General features: G+C 39.9%; 1 protein-coding gene across 1 annotated transcript in view; it reads left to right on the top strand.

The window, feature by feature from the left end:
• The window catches only part of LOC136858544 (collagen alpha-1(V) chain), a 394,943-nt gene that overhangs the window by 205,823 nt on the left and 165,292 nt on the right, over positions 1-23,828 (top strand). Inside the window, exons 5-6 of the mRNA XM_067138158.2 lie at positions 18,428-18,682; positions 19,202-19,465. Coding sequence (XP_066994259.2) covers positions 18,428-18,682; positions 19,202-19,465 — 519 coding nt within the window. The remainder of the gene's footprint in view (positions 1-18,427; positions 18,683-19,201; positions 19,466-23,828) is intronic.

Here is a 23,828-nt window from a genome sequence, read left to right as displayed (position 1 = left end):
GAGACTTTAGGAAATTCTGAACACTTCTTCCTTGTCAGGAACATTGTAGTTCACTCACGTAACACCAATATGTGTTATATAGACTATATTATGTATTTCTGTCTTCAGAGGTAAAACAGAAAATTAAAGTACAGCAAAAGCGAGATAGCAGCGTTAGGTGAGTTCCCCTGTAGAGTTCGGGAAGATCGACCGTACCGAAGAAGTCAAAATCATGGACCAGAATTCCTGTTCCTTAATTACAGCTTCGCTTTCCCAAAATCTTAATAAATCGTGGATGTTGTTAAGTTATCTGCCTCTTCTGGTGCTTTGGCTGAAAGGTTAGCGCTTCGTGCCCCCCCCCCTCCTCACCTTTTTATGATACCTTAATTTCTTCGGAGACGGAGCTCGATAGCTGCAGTCGCTTAAGTGCGGTCAGTATCCGGTATTCGGGAGATATTGGGTTCGAGCCCCACTGTCGGCAGGCCTGAAGATGGTTTTCCGTGGTTTCCCGTTTTCACATCAGGAAAATGCTGGGGCTGTACCTTAATTAAGGCCACGGCCGCTCTCTTCCTATTCCTAGGCCTTTCCTATCCCATCGTCGCCATAAGACCTATCTGTGTCGGTGCGACGTAAAACAAATAGCGAAAAAAAAAATCTTCGGAGTGTTGGACCTCTTTCATTTCCCTTCTGATTAGTGTTAATAGAGGATGGCTTGCCAGTTGTACTTCCTCTTAAAATAATCACCACTACGGAATGGTCAGCGTACTGACCTTCGATTCAGAGGGCCCTGGTACGATTCCCGGCTGAGGCGGAGATTTTAATTGCGTCTGTTAATTCCTGTAGATCGAGGGCTACGGTTTTGTGTTCTTATTCATACGCGTCTTCTAGTTTGTATAACACATCATACGAAAAACAACTACAGAAACACGCGGTAGTGAGTACGGTATATATCCCTCCACATATGATTGCTGTTAGGAAAGGCATTCGGCCGGAAAACTAGGCTAAGTCCGTACAAAATCCTGCACTAGGTAATTGAGAAAAGGCTAGAAAGAAGATGATAGAGTAGTTGTTAAATATTTCCCCCAGAGGCTGGGTGGAGCCTCAAAGAAAATCTGCTTTATAACTTTTAAGACAGCGCAAGGCACGGCTAACATAATGCTCCTTTAGAGGTTTGTAAAGGAGGCATTTCATATTTCAAAATTTCATTCTTAATTATTATGATTATTCAATCATTTTAACAAAACTATTTCCAAGGAGTGTAGTGCATTCCTCTCAACTGTAACATAGACAAGTATGCAGTTCACACCAACACCCTAGATGTCACTACCGTCGCTGTTCGCACTCCACTCAATGCTGTTGAGATAGAGCTGTCCGGTATTGGTGTATTAAAGTATTTGGTAGAGTAGTCTCGTCCGCGACATCGTACTGTACGGTTCGTTGTCTTCGAGGTTTCGTGTTCGATGTCTGAAGTTTCTAGAACTTACTCCTGCATTCGAGTGCTAGCTTGCGTGTGATTGTGCAGTGGTGGCATGAGTTCTGATAGTGGAGGTACTCGGGACTTTCATCCCGCGTCAAATAGTAATGTTGAACGGGAAGAAGAAGTGAAAATGGATACAAACGTGAAAGATAGTTCTACTCCTACCCCTTCGTTGCAAACTTCGACCCAATGCACTACTAACCCTCCCCCTCCTGCTCAACCTCCTAATACTAGTGCATGTACTTTATACCCATTAAACCACCCAGGACCATATCTTGTTTTTGTTTCATCCAAACAAGGTAATAACATTGGCAACCTACACCCTATGGCTATAGGGCGTTTACTCCATGAAAGGAACTTTCCTGTTAAATCCATCCAGTATAAAGGCCGTAACAGGATTCAGGTAAACTTTCACTCTCCTAATCATGCTAATGACTTTCTGCAGAATAAGTTCCTTCATACACACAAGTTGCATGCCTTTATTCCTCACTCCAATATCTTCCGCGTAGGCATTATACGCGGTGTTGAGAAAGATCTAACTGAATCCGATATTCTTACTTTACTTCAGAGTGACGTCAAAGTTCATTCTGTTCATCGCCTACGCCGTAAATCCCTCCAAGATGGTCAGGCAGTATATCTACCTACCGGCTCCGTGAAGATTGTTTTTTGCTCCAAAACGTTGCTCAAATATGTTTCAATCTATCATGTAATATTAGAAGTCAATCCCTTTATATTTTACCCCATTATTTGTTCCAAATGCCAGCGTTATGGACACACCGTACGCAATTGCCAGTCCACTAACTTTCGCTGTCGCAACTGTGGTTTGAATCATCCTACCTCAGACTGCCTTGCTAATGTCAAATTATGTGTACATTGCAATCGGGAACACGAAACGGGTTCATCAGATTGTGCTGTTCATCAGAAGCAAGTGGAAATCAAAAAACTCATGTGCACTGATAACATTTCCTTCTCAGAAGCTTCTGCTCGACTATTTCCACCTACTTATTCTGAGTATAATAACATTCAACAATTTCCTCCCCTACCCCCTCAACATCCTTCTCCAATACCAGACGCCCCTCGCAAACGCAAATTCACACAAGTGATTGTTAAGGATTTGCCACCTAAACCTTCTCCCGGCTATGATAGAGCTGCGTATCTCCAGCTAGTGCAATCCACTACATCCTCTCGCCCCTCTCAATCTCTGAGTTATCAATACCCCATTCAACCCAGTCAGCCCACTCCCTCAACATCGAGCCCGTCAATGCCTCTGCAACCCGCACAGCATCCTCAAACAGGTACTACACTCCCTCAGCGAGAACATGTTCATCAGTGTGTTCTCAATCTTCTCATGCAGCTTACTCAACTAATTGGCGATCACCCCAATATCTTACCAGTTATTAGTCAACTTCGCGAAAGTTTACACCTTATATTTAATAATGGTAGTACGCATCCTTCAATGGAATGCTAGGAGCCTACAAAATAAACAATACGAATTCAAAATTCTCATGCACGAAACATCTCCTCATATAGTCGCTTTGCAAGAAACTTGGTTTTCTCATGCAACTCACTTTTACTTTCCAGGATATTCTATCGAACGCCATGACGGACCAGGATTTGATGGTGTCGCACTTATGATACATACTTCGTTATCGTACACTCCATTACATCTACAATACATAATACCAAATACCTATTCCCTAGGTCTTATATATCAGAACACATATGTTATAAACTTGTATAATCCCCCTGATAACTACATCTCTTTTGCCCAATGGTTCAAAATTTTTTAATCAGTTTCCACCTGATACCCAACTGTTGTTTTTGGGCGATGTCAATATTCATCATACTCAGTGGGGAGCCCCGCTCAACACCTCCAAAGGCACACAGTTCTTACATGCTGTAACTCAACATAATCTCTTGCTTCTGAACGATGGTTCCCCTACCAGGCTCACTCCTCCTGGTTCGGTGCCTAGTGCAGTCGATCTATCACTTTGCCGCAACTCCATTGCCTCTATAACCACGTGGCGGGTACTCAGTGACACTCATACAAGTGATCACTTTCCTATCCTCATTACTTATGGTCACGGGTATATTACTAAAAACCCACTTAACGACCATTATATCGCTCCGCTACGTTCCACGAAACAGTTCAATGCTTCGTGCTTTAACTCCTACATGGTAACCCAATTGGAGACCTTCCCTGTAACAGAATTATCCTATCACTCACTGCTCACAATAATAACACAGTATCTGGACCTATACCATCCTTTTACACCACCATCAAACTCCATGACAACTGGTGCCTCTCAATTAAAGTGGTGGGACAGTGAATGTCACCAATTAATCCTTAAACGCAAGAGACTCTTCAAAATTTATCGTAAAACTCTAACCCCTTCACACTACTTTCACCTCAAACATCATATTGCGCATATCAAACGTGTATTCAATCAAAAACGACGACAGGCCTGGAAAACTTTTATATCCTCTTTCCATAACCATATTTCTGCATCTCAATTATGGAATGCTATCCGTGCTCTCACCCGGGCTTCCACTCACGTCCCACGCCCTCAAATCCCGCCGACTATTCTGAATGATTTTCTAAGGTCCCTCACTCCAGATCATGCACTTCCACCTTATACTCCAGCTATCTCTGCTTCCACTCGTCAGTGTTCAGTCCTTTCACGTCCCATCACTCTCCCTGAGCTCACGTCCGTTCTTAATTCCTGCAAATCATCCACTCCTGGTCCTGATTATATCTCTTATGCTATGTTACAAGAGTTGCCGACCAAAGCCCTACAAGTGCTTGTTCAGTACTTTAATTTTGTGTTACATACTACGACTCCTCCTCCCGAGTGGAACATTATTTTCCTAGTTCCGGTTCCAAAGCCTCGACGTCCAATGACCTCCCCTCACAATATTAGAGGAATAATTTTGCCGTCTTGTATACGCAAACTATTTCTTAAACTCCTGCTCCAAAGGTTTCTCTGGTACTTAGAATATTATTCCCTCCTTCCCAAGTATCAGTATGCTTACTGTAAGGGTCGAAATGCTCAGGATGCGATCAATATGCTTATAATAGACATCTTATTAGCTAAATCTCGAAAAGAACACACTATTGCTGTCTTCCTCGATATACGAGGTGCCTTTGATTCCGTCCCCCTGAATATGTTATGGGATGTGTTATCACAGAAAGGCATCCCAACCACTTTCATAACTCTTCTACGTCATCTGTTAACGTCTCGCACTCTAATCTTCAAACCTCCTCTCACTACGCCATCCCCTCGTCAAGCTACTGTCGGCGTCCCTCAAGGTGATATCTTCAGTGGAATACTGTTTGATTTATATTTATCCGGCCTCGAGCAACTTGCCCTCCAATCTGCCCGAATTCTTATGTATGCCGACGACATAGTTCTCTACTTTTCCCATAAAGACGTAGATGTTGCTCGCAAATGCATAACACGGCTGCTCATTCAAGTTCAGTCCTGGTTACACACTCATGGGTTCTCTTTATCACCCGATAAATGCTCTGCAGTAATCTTTACTACCAAGCGGGTTTACAACTCCGAGCCTTTACTGTTCGATACTTATGAAATTCCCATACGTTCGCACCATAAATATCTTGGTATTATCCTTGACCGTAAATTACAATTTTCCCAACATATACAACACCTACGCAACTGTACTGCCACGTATATTAACCTCCTAAAAGCCATTACACGTCGTTCGTGGGGAGCTGATCCTGCTACAGCAAAATTAGTCTACTGCTCCACCATCCGTGCTCGTCTCGACTACTGTGCACATATAATTGATCTTGCATCACCATCTGCCCTTCAATCCCTCAACATAATTCAAAATCAAGCACTACGAGTTTGTTTTGGTGCGTTGTCTACCACACCTACTAATGCCTTATTAGTTGAAACTGGTGACCCTCCTCTTCTCCTTCGACGCAGATTTCTAGCATCTAAGTATCTCCTCAAACGACTTCTCGTGCTCTCCAATAACCTTCTACCCAAAATACAATTACTCGCTCAGTCATTCTCAACACCTATCACACATCCTTGCCGAGCCCCTGCCTTAATTTGGGCATTTGAGTCTGTCTCCCCTTTTAAATCTACTATTATTCGCAGTCATGTGCTACCATACTATTCTGTGGCATACGACGTGATTCAATATACTCCTACTATTATTCATTCTAAAGAATCTTCTTTTGCTATGCTCCCTTACCGGCTTTCATTTTTTCTTCTACATTCTAAAAAAGTTCGCATTTCATCCACTAATGCCTGTCCCAATTTTTATACTGATGGATCGAAAAATTCTTGTGGTGTCGGCGCTGCTTTTTATTACGAACAGACTCAGTATGCTGAATTGTTTCAGTTATCGTCCCACTTTTCTATTTTTTCGGCTGAACTCCTTGCCATACGACAAACATTACTGTACATCAAACATTCATCCATACAATCTGCTAATATATTCACTGACTCTCTCTCCGTGCTACAAACACTAAAATCTAACAAGTTTACGCTGAACTGGTATGTTTATAATGTCAAACACATCCTCTTCAATTTACACCAATCTGGTGTCCAAATAACTCTCATTTGGATACCTGCACATAAGAACTGTTGAGTTTGTAACATATTTGAAATTTAATTTAATATGATGAGGTTGGCAGTAGAGGAAGATGTCTGGGTTAGAGAGTGTGTGGGTGTTGAAAAAAAATGTGAATGGCAGACATATAGAAGTGCTTGTTTTTTCTTCTGAATAAATAGTAAAAATATATGATTTCAGCGGGGTGTTTTTCTGATTTTTAATTGGTGAACCTAACATTTATTGGCGACCGTGACAGGACATCATTAATAAAGGAAGACCCCCGTGAAAATAAAAACTATGGAAAACCTCACGAAAGCAAGGACCGTAAAGCGGCGGTTATTTACACGAGTATACAACGAGGTTATGTCATCGTTACAAGACGGTGAACCAGACACAGAAGAAATTCAGGTACAACTAGAAATCCTTCAAGAAAGGTATGATACTATCGCTAATTTAGATGGATTGGTATTTCAACAGATGATAGATGATAATTGTGAGGTTGATCAAATAGCAGATGAGGAAGAATCAACTGATGAATATAGACGTAAATTCTTGAGCTGTAGGGCTAAAGCAACAAGATTTTTGAATACCACTGTGCCGGCTTCCTCTACCCAAAGTGTAGTAAATGAAAATATAGCTGAACGAAAGAAATACAGGCTTCCAAAAATACAATTGAAGAAGTTTTCTGGGGAAATAATTGACTGGTTATATTTTTGGAGTCAGTTCCGTAAAATACACGAAGATGAGGACATGGGGGAGGAAGATAAATTCCAGTATTTCATTCAAGCTATGATAGAAGGTTCTAGAGCGTACGAGTTAGTCACTAGTTTCCCCCCGACTGCCGACAATTATCATAAAGCGATAGACAGTCTTCAAGCTCGATTTGGTAGGGAGGACTTACAGGTAGAAGTTTACGTTCGTGAACTACTGAAGCTAGTTTTAACCAATGCAGTAAATTCTACAGAAAAACCAACTCTTAGTAGCTTATATGATAAATTAGAATCACATCTCAGGTCTCTGGAAAGTTTAGGAGTTACTACAGAAAAGTGTACTGCAATGCTATACCCCTTAATTGAATCATCCTTGCCAGAAGACTTACTAAGGGCCTGGCAAAGGAATACTTCTTTCAGATGTGATTGTGTCTCCAAAGATCGTTTGAAACAGCTCATGGCTTTTCTCCAAAGTGAAGTTGTTAGTGAGGAAAGAATTTCATAAGCAATGAAAGGGTTCAACATTAATACATGCCAAGGGCTCAAGATTAAGGGAGGCAAAAAACCAAGGGAAGCCGCTGAACCAAATGTCCCCACCGCTTCTGCCTTGTTATCTACTGATATTTCTAAGACAGGAGTGTGTATTTTGTCTTAAACTTCATTCAAGTTCAGAATGCATTAAAGCTCAACAAATGACTGTGGAGGAAAGAAGGAAAATCTTGAGTAACAAGCACTGTTGTTTTAATTGTTTAAAGAGAGGTCATCAAAGTAAAGCTTGTAAATCCATTATTAGATGTATTGTTTGTGGTGAGAAGCATGTGGTACTAATGTCTTATAAACTTGGTAACAAAGACAAAGAAAGTGTTTCAAAAAATAATTTTGAGGGAGCAAGAAAGTCGATTAGTGAGGATGCCACTCATGTAGATAAGTCTATGGCTAACGTCTCTTGTTCTCCTGAGGTATATTTACAAACTCTGGCGGTTGTTGTTATGGGTAAGAGTAAACAAAAAACAGTGCGAGCGACCATTGATACCGGGTCTACTAAATCTTACATTGTGCGTGGCTTAGCTGAACAAGTGGGGTACCAGTCAGTCGGAAAGGAAACTCTAATACACTCTTTGTTTGGGGGAGTACGTTCCCAAGAGGTAAAGCATGATTGTTACAACATAAGTTTAAGAAGATTAGAGGGAAACTATTCCAAGGAACTGCAAGTTTTGAGCCAAGAAATAATTTGTGAAGATGTCCCATATGTTAGGAATGGTACTTGGAGTAATGAGATAAAGGATCTGAAGATTTGTTTAACAGACGTACAAGACCGAGGACCCATACAGATTCTACTGGGGGCAGATGTCGCAGGTGAATTGCTTACTGGAAAGACACATCAACTAAAGTGTGGTCTAGTTCTAGTTGAGACTGTTCTAGGGTGGACACTAATGGGAAAAATTATAAGTAATAAACCTAGAAGGGATGCAGCGTCACTGTTGGTGACACCATTGCTTTCAAAACAAACAAAAATTTGTGATCTCTGGGACTTAGAAATTCTTGGAATTACTGATCCTGCAGAAAAGGAATCTACCATCGAGAAGAATGAACGAGTTAGGAAGAATTTCCTTGAGACTGTGAGGCTGAATGAAGACAACAGATATGAAGTGTGTCTACCTTGGAGCGAGCAACATCCACCTCTTCCGGACAATAGCGAAATAGCTCAGCGCAGATTGGAGACAGTCACAATGAAACTACAAACTGAGCAACATTATGGAGGATACGATGGTGTCTTACGAGATTGGATGGAGCAAGGAATTATTGCAATGGTATCCGAAGAAGAGCTGGCGAATGGCGGACACTATTTACCACATCGACCTGTCTTGAAAGAGAACAGCACCACCAAGATAAGACCTGTATTTGACGCCTCTGCGAAACAGAGGAACGCTCCTTCTCTAAATGATTGTATTGAAAAAGGACCTAACCTTATAGAGTTGATTCCTAGTTCATTACTGAAGTTCAGAGAAAATGATATTGGAGTCATCGCAGACATAGAAAAGGCATTTCTCCAAATAAGCGTCCATCCTAGAGACCGCGACTTTCTAAGATTTTTTTGGTGGGATAAGGAAAGTACAGAAAAGATGAAAGTGTTTCGTCATAATAGAGTTGTTTTCGGTCTTGCATGTTCTCCTTTCTTGCTGTCCGCTACAATAGAATTCCATTTGAACGAGATGAAGAGAGAAGCAGTTGATAACAATCCCTACTTGGTTCCGACAATAGAAAGACTGAGAGAATGTTTCTATGTAGATAATTGTACTACAAGTGTTAACAATGAAGCTGAGCTCAATTCATTCATGAAAGAGGCAAAAATAATTATGGAGAAGGCATCTTTCAACCTGCGAGGGTGGGAGTATTCTCACGACAAAACAACTGAAAACCTGTCACAAGTGTTAGGACTCATTTGGAATAAAGAAAACGATACTATTGAGTTGAATCTGGCACATGTCATTGATATCAAACCTGATGTAATAACAAAGAGGACAATACTAAGAGCTGCTCATAGAGTATTTGATCCTATTGGTTTTTCATGTCCTGTATCTCTCTGCCCTAAATTAATTCTGCAGCAACTTTGGGCTTCTGAGCTGGACTGGGACACTGAGGTAAATGAATCGACAAAGAAAAGGTTTCTGAAATGGTTGGCAGAACTACCTCTCCTGGCTGATATTAAGATTCACAGATGTCTGATTGGAAGGCTGGAATCGGTTGAAGATATCTCTATACATATATTCTGCGATGCTAGTCAAACAGCATATGCAGCAGTTATATTCTTGCGAGTACAGAGGATTGATAACGTGGATCTACGGCTTGTACAAGCAAAGGCACGAGTGGCACCCAAGAAGAAGATCACCATACCACGTCTGGAATTATTAGCAGCTACCATAGGTGTTAGACTTGCCACATCAGTGTTACCATCATTAAGGTCAAAGGAAATTATTGTTCATTATTGGAGTGACTCATCGACGGTGTTATCCTGGATAAAATTAGACGAAACTTGGGGAATTTTCGTATGGAATAGAGTTCAAGAAATCCGAAGATTATCCAGAACTGAACAGTGGCGACATGTTCCTGGAACCATGAATCCAGCTGACCTGGCATCAAGAGGATGTGATCCAACGCATTTACTGGAACAGAGATGGTGGGAGGGTCCGAAATGGCTGAAACAATCCCCTACTCAATGGCCCTGCTCCGAAGTTACAAGAAACGATGAAGAAGTGTTCGAAGAAAAAAAAAAGTCAGCACTATGACCGCAATAGAAAATAAGTCAAATACGCAAGAGTGGCACCTCGACTATTTCTCGAGTTTTCGGGAAACAGTTCGCATGATGGGGTGGATCTTGAGATTTCTGCACAATTGTCGACAGCAAAGATTAACTAGGGTATACGCAGAACTATCAGTTGAGGAGACGACCAGAGCGGAGAAAATTGTGATGAAGTTCATAAAAAAAAGAGTGTTTTGTTGATGTAAAGGACGAGAGATTTAGCACACTCTGTGTGTTCACTGATGACGAGGGAGTGATGAAACTGAAAACTAGTTGTGGGAGACTGGTGATTAAACCCAAAGATTTGAGGATTGAATGATATTTTTTCACAAGTGTTCATTTATTCTATGTGATATTTATCTCAAGTGTTTTTATTTATTTTGAGTTCCAAAAGAGACAAGAAAGGGGAGAGGTGATCTTGCTGTTTTGTATTGTGTATAGTAAATTCAGTTTTGTATTGTCATGTGGATAAATGTGTTGAGTTGCTCCCACAACTCAAGGTGGGAGGATGTTGAGTTTGTAACATATTTGAAATTAAATTTAATATGATGAGGTTGGCAGTAGAGGAAGATGTCTGGGTTAGAGAGTGTGTGGGTGTTGAAAAAAATGTGAATGGCAGACATATAGACGTGCTTGTTTTTTCTTCTGAATAAATAGTAAAAATATATGATTTCAGCGGGGTGTTTTTCTGATTTTTAATTGGTGAACCTAACAAGAACATACCAGGCAATGAACGAGCCGATCGCTTAGCGAAAGAGGCTTCCCTCTTATCTACAACCCCAGCTACATTTTCTGTTCCAGCCACAGATTTCATATCTCTCCTCAAATCACTACAACGACAAATATGGCAAAACACATGGACAACATCTGCATGTCAGAAGGGCAAATTCTATCATAGTCTCCAACCCATACTACCTACTACTTTCTGGTATCAACACGCCACCTACACTCGTCGTCATATCATCAATATCATACGTCTTCGCTTTAATCATTCCCTTACACCTCTCTATAAATTTCGATTTCGCTTACAACCGCATCCCCTATGCCATTGTGGATCTGTAGATGCTGATATCAATCATCTCTTTTTTCAATGCCCATTGTACAACTCTCCTCGCCGATGCCTGTACTCCAACTTAATACAATACAATTATCCACTCCCCTCGTCAATTGCATGTCTCGTCTACAAGCCCTCTCCCACAATCATACGTATCTTAAATCAGTTCTTAGATCACTCTAATTTACAACTCTAGCCCCACTTTCCCACAGTACATTGACACTACTTACATATTTCATCATATTCTCATTTGCCTCCCGCCCTCCCTAACGCCTCCTCTTCAACAAAGACACATAGCTACCGTTTATTCTCATCTCCCCCTCCACCGATCGCGTGTACATTTTCATTAATGTTCATATCAACACACTGTCGCCCCTCTTCATCTTTTGTTTACGATTTCACTGACACTTTGCCCTCCCTACATCCCCCATATACGTTGCTCAGATATTTCTTTCCATCTGTCCAAAGTCCTACACTCTCACATATATCCACCCCTCCGTCGTTCCCCTGCCCTCTCCTGTTTGTCCCTTATATGTTGGCCCGGTGTGTATGTTTAGTAGAAGTCGCTGAGACGGCCACTCTAGCGTGAAGATTAGTATACATTGTGTCCCTGTGCTTTTCCTATATCTCCTAGTCTTGTATACGTATTTCCTCACTCTCAATTGTCTAGGTGATACAGCCCGCCTGGTGGCCATGATCGTTAAGGCGCTGAAGTCTAAAAACGGTCTAACACCGAGGTTAGCCGGTTCGAGTCCCGTTGGTCGAAAAAATTTTCACCATCAGAATGTTGGCCGGCAGGGTAGGGGAGGTGGTGGTATACAATTTCTAATCACTAGATTGCGTGCCAAAAGCCTGGATTAAATTCCAAATCTCTCCGCAGTGCTCATATGGAGTGAGGGCATATGACGCTGTTGATGGTGATTCGTCCGTCGGATGGGGACGTTAAGCCTTGAGCAGACCCCTTGGTGCTATTCGACAGGAGTAGGCTATGTGCCGGCACCGGGTTTCACCCTCTCCCTACTCTCATATATCACGTCATTCATTTCATCTCTCATTAACTCCTCTGATGAGGTTGACGTCAGGAAGGGCATCCGGTCATAAAAAAAACCGCCACGACAAATTCATCTCACCTCATACCCGACCCCGTGGGGAAACGGGACAAGGGTTGGACAAACAACAATTGTCTAGGTGATATGTCTTTTCCTGAACTACTTCAAGTGCTTTGAAGTAGTGAGTTTGCTGCATGGTCTACTTCCCTCAATCTTCAAATACTTCGTACTCAGAAAACATTGTCAACTGCATTGGTGTACTACTTTATTGAAATTGTGTTGTGTGCGTGTGTAGAACTAGTACAAATAAAATACAGTATTGCGTCTGGGTGAAATAACGAGCCCAAATCAACTTCACGAACAGAACAAGTATTTGGCAGTGTTGCCAATTTAGCTTTTTTCAAGCTAAATCTAGCGTATTTAAACCAACGTTTAGCGGCAAAAAATCAATATTCCCGCTGTAGCCTTTTCCCCGCTAAATCTAGCTTATTTCATCCAACGTGCCTCATGTGACTTGGTGGTGGTATTCCCCCAATTATGGAGGAAGGTTTACTATCTCTCTCTCTCTCTCTCTCTCTCTCTCTCTCTCTCTCTCTCTCTCTCTCTCTCTCTCTCTCTCTCTCTCTCTCTCTCTCTCTCTCTCCTTGTGTTTGTTTCTTGGGTTATGTCACTGATTTGATAGCAACAGCGGAACTAGCTATCATCGCTTGGACATAGTACGTGAATCACCCCCGGCCCAGCCGGAGCAGTAGATATTGGTCAGATATATTTAAGTTTTGTGAGGTCATCGGGCGATAAGGATTAGCTTTTGCTAGAAGATATAGGCAGTGGGCCTTTTAGTATAATTATCGATGAGTCTAACGACATCAGTGTTACTAAAATCTTGGGGATAGCAATTCTGTATTTTGGTGTTAAGACTGGAGGACTGACATCTTTTTCCGAACTACACGGCTGCGATTCTGAACCTATCACCGCTTGTGTGCTGAAAACATTGAGAGATTAACAGTTAAACATAGGCAATGTAAAGGGGATTGGTGTCGATAATGCTTCCGTCATGACCGGCGTCAATAACGGAGTTTATGCCAAATTGCACAAGGAATGTTCAGGGCTTGTAATGATACGTTGCGTATGCTATTCACTGCATTCACTGCATTCGTCGCATTGGGAAGTGTTGCAAAAACTACCAGTTTCCCCTGGAGGTGTTACGTAAAGTAGGGACAGCAGTTGCTTATAGGGGTGATCCAAGTGGCATTAAACCTCGTGCTGGTACTTCACAGCAAAGTTCTGCAGAAGCAAGTGAAGAAGATGCTGATTTGGTCCTTCTGTTTCCCGAAAATTCTGACAGTGATCCTGAAGATCCCCTAGAACTTCACTTACAAATCAGATAATTGTAATACAAATAATTTCGTTAAAATATAACTGAACTTGTGTTATTCCTAGTCTTCAGTGTAGAATTACCAAATTGTAGGTCCTCCCCATATTTTTAGGTTTTTGACCTTAAAATACATCTTGCATTATTTATGATCCCATCTACGTTTTCTAGGAGGAATTAATATCTCGATTTACGGCATTCCAAATTATACAGTACACTGACTTATCAGCAAGTTCTTTAATTTATTGCAAATATTACCTTTAGTTTCCATCACAGAAATGTACTCATTTATAAACATATTCTTTTTAACTTTCCAATATTAAGAATTCCGTTGCTTGGCAAAATGCAATTAATGAATTGAAAATTAGAGGTTCAATAAACGTTAATGCTATACGGTAACTTAAATGGTACTTTGTATTTACATATTCTTACTCAGACTAGTGATAAACCTTTCATGCAATCGTTGGGTCTGTACTCTGCAAAAAATTGTATAGACTGTCTTTCCCATCTTTTCGTGGAGAGAAGAAGAAAGGAAGATATTTATCTTCCGTTTTTTTGTTGTTGTTGTCGTCTAAAACCAGTCTGCCAAGACTAGCTCAGTGTACACAATTAAAAGTGCATGATTTACAGTTATAGTAATTTGCTAATTGAACAGAACAAAGAACAATAATTTAATTCCCTATCCGGTAACCAGTGCTACAGAAGTTTGACGTATTTTTTAACTTTTTCTAGTTATGATTTAGCTTTTTCTAGCTTATATTGGATGATGGTCTAGCTTATAAAACGAGAATTGTGTTGGCAACACTGGTATTTGGTAGAAGTCGCCAAGTATCGGTCACTCTGGCGTGAAGTCTAGTACTGTGTAGAGATGAGAAGAATGCAAGAATGAGGAATGTGGCCTGCAAGCACGAACTTCCTCTTCAGCCCAGACAGATCGGCTCTTATCTGCTCTTATCTACTACACGAAAACATTGACTCATACTGTGCAGTTTGCTGGATTACAACTGACATGAGCCAAGAGCTGCTAAGAGAGTTAATGGACGATCACGGAAGTGAAGATGATATTTTTGGTGAGTTTTAACTTTTTTTAATTTCAAGACATCGTCTATTGTAGGATTGCTACCAGTAGAAGATAATATAAAGTCGCCTGGGTAGTAGTGGAGTTGCTATGATAACTATTGCCTCACCGGCTCTCCTGGTGAAAACCCCTTCGCCCCGTGCATCACCGGGTATATGCATTCTTCTGATCTCCCAACAATACCTTGTGTCCTTGTGCTTTTCCTGTGTGGTAGATATGTAGTTGAATTCCTTACCCCCTTTTTTACATTTTCCATATTCTGTTTCAGTCTCCTCCATCTTTTGTGTTTGTTTAGAGAATGCGTGGCTGGGTATACCGCTCCCAAGCGAAGCCCATCAAATTATACGATCAAGACAAGACAAGAAATGCCATTTGTACAACAAACTCTGTACGAAAAACTTCTAGCGCTGCAGGAAGTGCAGTACCCGCGTTCCCGCCTATAAGATAGATTTTAATTTTACATTAACTTTTTCTTTCCATCCATCTGACGTCGCGCAGCTTCCTTACGTTCATTAATGAACGACCAAAAATTGCGTTATTCATTAATTTATAGAAGCTTTTCTCGAACTCAGTGCTTTCCAAAGTATATCCTCACTGTTGAATGTCAATCTTCACCATGTCCTTGTACCTGAGTCTTGGTTGCCCTCTTGGTCTTTTGTCTTTAAGTTTTAGATCATACATTTGTTTCGGTAATCTGTTATCTCTCATGCGTCGCATATGTCCATACCATCTCAGTTGCTGTGCTGTTATTCTGTCCTGCAGTCTTACAACTTGAGCCTGCTTGCGGATTTCCTCATTATGGACTCTGTCCCTCTGTATTTTACTGATCATGCTATGGACAAATCTCATTTCTGTTGCCTGGATTCTACTAACATCTTTATTTCTCATGGTCCATCTTTTGCAACCATAGGTCAGGATTGGTACGTAATAGGTTTCATATATGACTTTCTTACATTTTGTTGGTATTTTCTTGTTCCATATTATGTCTTTAACTATTTTGTAAAAGTTGCTACCTGCCTGAATTCTATGGGAAATTTCCTTGTCTATAGAACCAGTATCAGAGATAAAACTTCCAAGATATTTGAATTGATGGTTCATTTTTCAAATTCCTCCACTGATGAAAAAATTCATTTCGTTTTAATTTTCGCCTCCATTTAATTTGTTCAGAGAGGATGATTACCTAGTTGTACTTCCTCTTAAAACAAAAATCACCACCACCACCACCACCTAAACAAGCTATAATGGTTTTAAATTCAAATTTTAAAAATTCACACTTCTGGAATACTTACCCGCACAGACTTGCCTCCGGGAGGTAAGTCAGAAGTATGCAGTTGCCCACACATGCTCAGACTAAATGACTATTTACCGAGGAACTTGAATACGTCACGATCAGCTGTTTTCTGTTTAAGATTATGCGCTTCGGATGGTTGAAAAATGTATATGGATCGAAATTAATTAGATAGTCGGTATAGAAGATGAGTTGTTATTAGGACACAATTTAGCGTTCTGCACGAAAAAGACGCACTAAAAATAAATTTCAGTTTTCATATTTGTAGGTTACCACATTTACATTTTCTGCCGCAACGCTGAGATGGCGCTTTCGTCGCAAAGTCTCCGGCTGAATTCAAGCAGCGCTAGAATGTCAGAGACTTGCCTGCAGACCTTTTGTCGGCAGACTTATCGGCCATACACACAGAGACATGTCTGGAGAGATTGGTTTGTGCAGACTTACCTCCGACTAAGTCTGCACGTGTATGGGGCCCTTTACAAAGCCTGCTATATGCATAGCATCAAAGATGCTAGAGATCATGGGACAGTCACTGCTGTTCCAACACAGAAAAATAGAGGACATACTGACGATGGCACTCCTGATGGCAAAATTTGGCAAACTGGTGCCAAATTAAAAAGTTGATTAATTTCCTACGGAAGAAAGGCAACTATTTAACAAAGCCCAGTAAATTAAAATATCTGCATTTAAGTAGGCAGCATTAGTTCTCAAAACATGATAATTAAAATTAAGCATAATGCACAGATAACATCAAATAGACAAGTTCTTGGATGTCAAATAATCATACCTTTATGTAGTCACCAAGAAGATGACAAATTAAATAACAGGGATAATTATTTAGAACTTTTAAATTTACTAAGGTCGGCAACCCTGAAGATGGTTTTCCATGGTTTCCCATTTTCATACCATGCAAATGCTGGGGCTGTACCTTAATTAAGGCCACGGCCGCTTCCTTCCCTCTCCTAACCCTTTCCTATCCTATCGACGTCATAAAACCTATCTGTCTCGGTGCAATGTAAAGCCACTTTAAAAAAATTAAATTTACTTGCTCAAAATGAATTGGTTATACGAGACCATTTATAGACTGAATCAACAAAAGGACTTCAGCAGAGATCCAAAATGAAATTATTGCGGTAATAACTTCTGCTGTTAAGAACAAAATTAAGTCAGAAATTCAAGAGTGTTCCTTTGTGTCAATCAAAACCAATGAGACACAGATGTGTCTTGCAACAGCCAACTAAGCATAATTTTCCAGTACTTTGTTAAAGATAGGATTGAAGAAAGTTTTGTAGGTTTTTACGATGTCTCAAGTTATAAAAGTGGTGCAGGTTTGGTAGGTATGATTTGTATTGTTTTGGAAGAGTGGAATATAGATAAAAAATAATGTCACGAACCAAACTTACAATGGTTGTTGGGTAATGGCAGGCCGGCAAAGAGGTGTACAAAATATTGAAAAGTAGTTTAGGCCTCACACAATCTTTATTCACTGCTATGCACAGCAGTTGAATCTAGTGCTTTTATATAGCTCAGAACAATGAAGCAAGTACGTTTGATTATTTCTGATTTAACAGTGTTTCTGAGTTTTTTCAGCAAGTCATCCAAGTGCACTGTATTGCTTACAGAAAAGGAATTTAAGTTGCAATAGTCCTTCATTGCAAGATGGAACTTTCACTCGAGGGCCATCACAACTGTAATTAAATATTTCGATGAGTTGTACCAAGTTTTAAACGCAATAATTGACAACGAACCTTTTCACTGGGGCTATAAATTATACAAGGGGACCAATTAAGTGCATGGATGATGTAAATGTTGTGGACCTGTTATGCATTTGAGACATACTTTGTTCACATCAGTGCTTTGTTTAAATTTCTGCTGTCAGTAGTTAGTATAAATACTTGGCATAATGAAATACGGCTTGCAAATTGCAAATGTAAAGAACCTAGACCCGAAGCTTTCAGTATATGAGTGTGTGCAAAAATGTGTCATATTGAATGAGAAAGTAAGTTTTAGTGGACCTCAAAATGCTAGGCTGAAAGTGTATTATTATTTGTATGATTTCATTGCCCACTTTTAAACTTAATTTATTGGAGCACCATTCATTAAAGTGCACAGATATCCACCTCCATGTTTTATTTCTAGCACTAGGGTGTTTAAACGATAGCATTCCCATATTTTTATTTCATGCTACACCACTGCAAAGTGCCCACGTACATTAGCCCCTTTTCAAGAGGCACTTCGAATAGTTTGATAGGTGAGTACCAGTTATCAGTGGTGTTGTTTCTGTCAGATCCCATAATTCCTGTAGTAAGACAAATAACTTCCTGTGTTGGCTTTGAATATCTTCTATCACCTACAGGTAGTGTCCCTCCATCAGAGTCTTTTCTAGCATACTGTTGACAATGTTTACAGGACATGGGAGTCAACTGCTGAAGACAACTGATCATAAGTGGTTGAAATTGCTCCATTAAGATAATTTATTTACCCTCAAATATAGTAGAGAAGTTGGTTTGTTAAATACTGTATATTTTGCAGGGTGATGTGGAGCTCCTGCAGATTGCCCCTGTTCCTGATGCTGCCTATGAATTATGCTCTACTGCTGCCCCTGACTGTCAACATGAAGTTGCAGGTGACACAAATGATAACTTGGATGGGGATGAAGATGAAGATGATGAAGATGATGAAGATGAAGAAGATCCAGAGACAAACAATATAGATGAAAACCTTGAGTCAGAAAATGATTCCCAGCCATTATCTGTCACTCATAGCGCTTCACACAACTTCTCTTATGTGAGTAATATGAATTTATATACCATGATTCTTACAGGCCCTCAAGTCCTGTTTTATTTACAAATCTTGAAGATAGAACTTGTCATTGGTGGCTTATTATCAAATCTAAGGGGAATCCGTGAGCTAACCAATTTTTTTTATTATTATTATTATTATTATTATTATTATTATTAGAAAATAATCATGTATACCTGTGATACAGTATCGTAAGTTTCATATTTTTTTGTTAAGTTACCTTCATATTTTGATCAAATAAGCCAAGTCAAGTTTTTTATTATATTTAATAATCATTTACAGTATATATTAAGCAATATCTTGAAAATACAAATAAATTTTCCTTCTTTCATGTAATAAGTACAAACTTTAAAATAATGCTTGCCCATATAGCATTGTGTTGAAAGAGTTAGTCAGACAAAAATTTGTCAATACATTCCTCTTTTTTGAGCTCTGCTGTTCTCAAACATTTTCTAAACATTTGCACTCAAGGGAAGCTTTTAAGACGAGTGTAATTTGTTACAGGCAGAGGGCTCAGGAGAAGAGTATACCTGGAATGAAGATCGCTACACAGATGAGATTACCCACAGTGAGTCAGGCAGTTATCCCTCCTACATTCCAACCTTCAGCAATGCTCTTAACCCATTACGAGGACCTCCTGGTCCTAGAGGACCCATGGGACCTCCTGGTGCACCTGGACCTACAGGTCCCAAAGGGGATCCAGGAAGAGATGGAATTGCAGGAACCAATGGAATTCCAGGACCTCCAGGACATGTCTTTTTGATCCCGGTAAAGTATACAGTATATACTATTGTAAAAATATTGCATTTTAAATCATCAAAACATTTATGTCATTATCTTGATTTTCATCTCCAACATCAGCTAAAACTCATTTCATAGCAAGTTTAATATATAAGTTATGTACGGTATTAAAAATCAACAGTGAGCCTCCGTGGCTCAGGCGGCAGCACGCCGGCTTCTCACCACTGGGTTCCGTGGTTCGAATCCCGGTCACTCCATGTGAGATTTGTGCTGGACAAAGTGGAGGCGGGACAGGTTTTTCTCTGGGTACTCCGGTTTTCCCTGTCATAATTCATTCCAGCAACACTCTCCAGTATCATTTCATTTCATCTGTCATTCATTAATCATTGCCCCAGAGGAGTGCGACAGGCTTCGGCAGCCGGCACAATTCCTATCCTCGCCACTAGATGGGGGCTTCATTCATTCCATTCCTGACCCGGTCAAATGACTAGAAACAGGCTGTGGATTTTCATTAAAAATCAACAGTGTTATTCTTGACAACATGAAAGAAGACTGTAATCTCAGGAAGAGATCAGACTAGTTGGTATATATTTCTAAATCTAATTTTTTGAAAGTAGAAAAGATTCATGATGTCTGATTTTGATTGCACCAGAAAGAAAAATAAGCAGACAGAGAGAAAATTATGAGTTGGTCCTACCGCCATGTAACCTCATAAATTAAAATATTTATCTTTTACTTCATGTAAATACATCTACCCCGTATTTCCTGATATGGGGATGAGGAGAAATGAAATTTTGAGTTAATGAAAATGAAATGAATGATGGTGTATTAAACTGGGTAAAGAGTTCGAGGAATCAGCAGTGGCCTATGAATAGGAACTCTCCTGGCATTTTCCTGAAAGTGAAAATGGGAAACCACAGAAAGCCAATCTCAGGACAGCTGACAGCGGTGTTTGAACAAATTCATCTCCCGAATGCAGAGCTCAGTTCCATAGCCATAGCGTGTTTTTACTTCATGTAAGTATTTATAAAATTTCATCAACCGTTACATGAAATTAAAGCCACGTTGTTAATATTTTTAATAAAAGGCCATGGCATCCAGGCTGAGCTGTTATTTTTAATAAATAGCTAAAAATGTATTTAAGTATGTACATTCAGAGATTTCCATCTACATTTTGTAATTAATCCACTGATTGCATATGACCATTTATTAAACCTAGCCTGGGATTTGAACTGTTTGATTAAAATAGAATTTATAATAAATGAACCTGAATTATCCTGGCCAACAGAAAAGAAACAGAAAGGCCACCATAGCACAATGGTTGGAACATCAAACAAAATCCAAAGGCTTTGGGTCCGGTTACACCCAGTATCCAGTTGGCCATTTTTGTTCTGCACTTAACATCTCTTTGGTAGGTATTGTAGGCTATGTACCCAATGCCACCTAATAAGCTGATTTCAAGTATAATACTGTGATGAAAACTAGATATTCAGTTCAAATGGCCCACATCAGGCAGTTGTGCTGGCATTAGTACTAGTGCAGCTCAAATCCCAGCCAATAGAACTCAATGGTTAGGCTGCCACTGCTCAATGGGTAGACTATAAAAACACTATGGCGCAACAGCCCCAAAGGGCCATGGCCTACCAAGTGATCGCTGCTCAGCCCAAAGGCCTTCAGATTATGAGGTGTCATGTGGTCAACACGTCAAGTCTTTTTGGTCATTATTCTTGGCTTTCTAGACTGGCGATGGGTACAGTATCGGACATAAAATATGAAGGCAGTGGGTTCGGTCCCCCATCAGTGTCTAGTTGTTTATCTTTGTCCCATACTTAATATCCTTTTGGCATGTACTGTATGTTCTGAACATACTCTAATAAGTTGAAAGTCTATTTCAAGTGAAATACAATCATGAATAGCAAATATTCAATTTAAAATGTTACTTTTCTCAATTACTGTTGGTAAGTCATTTTGCAGAGCTATAATTTTGCTTTGAAAAAGGATTCATTGAAATTAATTTGATTTCAGCAGCCAATTGGTCATACTGTATATTAGAAAATGTAAAAAACAACAAAATGGTAGGGGTCTCATTATTCACAAGTTACAAAGTTGTTACAGCTTCTGCATTTTTTGGAAAATTTTGGCTACTCTGGCAGAATTTTGTTAATGATACTGATCTCTTCTTATAGAATCTAACATGGTAGCAATCACAGAAATATTGCAGAGCTCAAACTTGCAGTCTTTGTTTGGTTCATGGAAGCTTTCATTGATGTATATCTTACAAGAGTTGCCCAAATGAAAATGAGACCTTAGGATGAGTGTTGTTGTTTGAGTCATCAGTCCATAGACTGGTTTGATGCAGCTCTCCATGCCACCATATCCTGTGCTAACCTTTTCATTTCTATGTAACTATTGCATCCTACATCTGCTCTAATCTGCTTGTCATATTCATACCTTGGTCTACCCCTACCGTTCTTACCACCTACACTTCCTTCAAATACCAACTGAACAAGTCCTGGGTGTCTTAAGATGTGTCCTATCATTCTATCTCTTCTTCTCATCAAATTTAGCCAAATCGATCTCCTCTTACCAATTCGATTCAGTATCTCTTCATTCGTGATTCGATCTATCCATCTCACCTTCAGCATTCTTCTGTAACACCACATTTCAAAAGCTTCTATTCTCTTTCTTTCTGAGCTAGTTATCATCCATGTTTCACTTCCATACAATGCCACGCTCCACACGAAAGTCTTCAAAAACATCTTTCTAATTCCGATATCAATGTTTGAAGTGAGCAAATTTCTTTTCTTAAGAAAGCTCTTCCTTGCTTGTGCTATTCTGTAGTTTGTCCTCCTTACTTCTGCCATCGGTAGTTATTTTACTACCCAAGTAACAATATTCATCTGCTTCCTTTAAGACTTCATTTTCTAATCTAATATTTCCTACATCACCTACCTTCGTTCGACTGCACTCCACTGGACTTATTTTCATCTTGTATTCCTTACCCAAGACTTCATCCATACCATTCAGCAACTTCTCGAGATCTTCTGCAGTCTCAGATAAAATAACAATATCATCGGCAAATCTCAAGGTTTTGATTTCCTCTCCTTGGACTGTGATTCCCTTTCCAAATTTCTCTTTGATTTCCTTTACTGCCTGTTCTATGTAAACATTGAAAAGGAGAGGGGACAAACTGCAGCCTTGCCTCACTCCTTTCTGGATTGCTGCTTCTTTTTCAAAGCCCTCGATTCTTATCACTGCAAACTGATTTTTATACAGATTGTAGATAATTCTTCATTCTCGGTATCTGATCCCTATCATCTTGAATCATAAATAGCTTGGTCCAATCAACATTATCGAATGCCTTTTCTAGATCTACTAATGCCATGTACGTGGGCTTGTCCTTCTTGATTCGATCCTCTAAGATCAGACGTAAAGTCAGGATTGCTTCACGTGTTCCTACATTTCTTCTGAAGCCAAATTGATCTTCTCCCAACTCAGCCTCAACTTGTTTTTCCATTCTTCTGTAAACAATACATGTTAAAATTTTGCAGGCATGAGATACTAAACTAATGGTGCGGTAGTTTATCGGCTTTCTTGGGAATAGGTATAACAACATTCTTCCGAAAATCGGATGGGACTTCTCCTGCCTCATACATCTTGCACACTAAATGAAATAACCTTGCCATGCTGGTTTCTCCTAAGGCAGTCAGTAATTCAGAGGGAATGTCATCAATTCCAGGTGCCTTGTTCCTATTGAGGTCACTCACATCTCTGTCACTCTCTGACCTCAAAATTGGGTTTCCCATTTCATCAGCATCAGCCTCTTCATGTTCCAGAACCAAATTATCTACCTCTTTACCTTGATACAACTGTTGGATATGCTCCTGCCATCTTTCTGCTTTGTCTTCTTTCCCTAGAAGTGGCTTTCCATCTGAGCGCTTAATATTCATACACCTAGATTTCCTTTCTCCAAAGGTTTCCTTGATTTTCCTGTATGCATCTACCTTTCCCAGGACCATACAGCCTTCGACATCCTTGCACTTCTCCTTCGGCCATTCTTCCTTAGCTACCTTGCACTTTCTATCCACTTGATTCTTTAATTGCCTGGATTCTTTTCTGCCCTCTTCATTTCTAGCATTCTTGTATTTTCGTCGTTCATCAATCAGGTCTAGTATCTCCTGAGTTATCCACTGATTCTTAGTTGATCTTTTCTTCCTTCCTAACATATCTTCAGCAGCCCTACTGACTTCATTTTTCATGACTCTCCACTCTTCCTCTATAGTGTTTCCTTCAGCCTTTTCATTTAGTCCTTGTGCAACATGTTCTTTGAAACAATCCCTCACACTCTTTTCTTTCAACTTGTCTAAATCCCATCTTTTTGCATTCTTTT

The sequence above is a fragment of the Anabrus simplex genome, chromosome 1 (assembly GCF_040414725.1).
Source record: "Anabrus simplex isolate iqAnaSimp1 chromosome 1, ASM4041472v1, whole genome shotgun sequence".
NCBI classification, from domain to species: Eukaryota; Metazoa; Arthropoda; class Insecta; order Orthoptera; family Tettigoniidae; genus Anabrus; species Anabrus simplex.
Note: the sequence above shows the minus strand (reverse complement) of the source record. Positions and strands in the feature narration are given on the sequence as shown.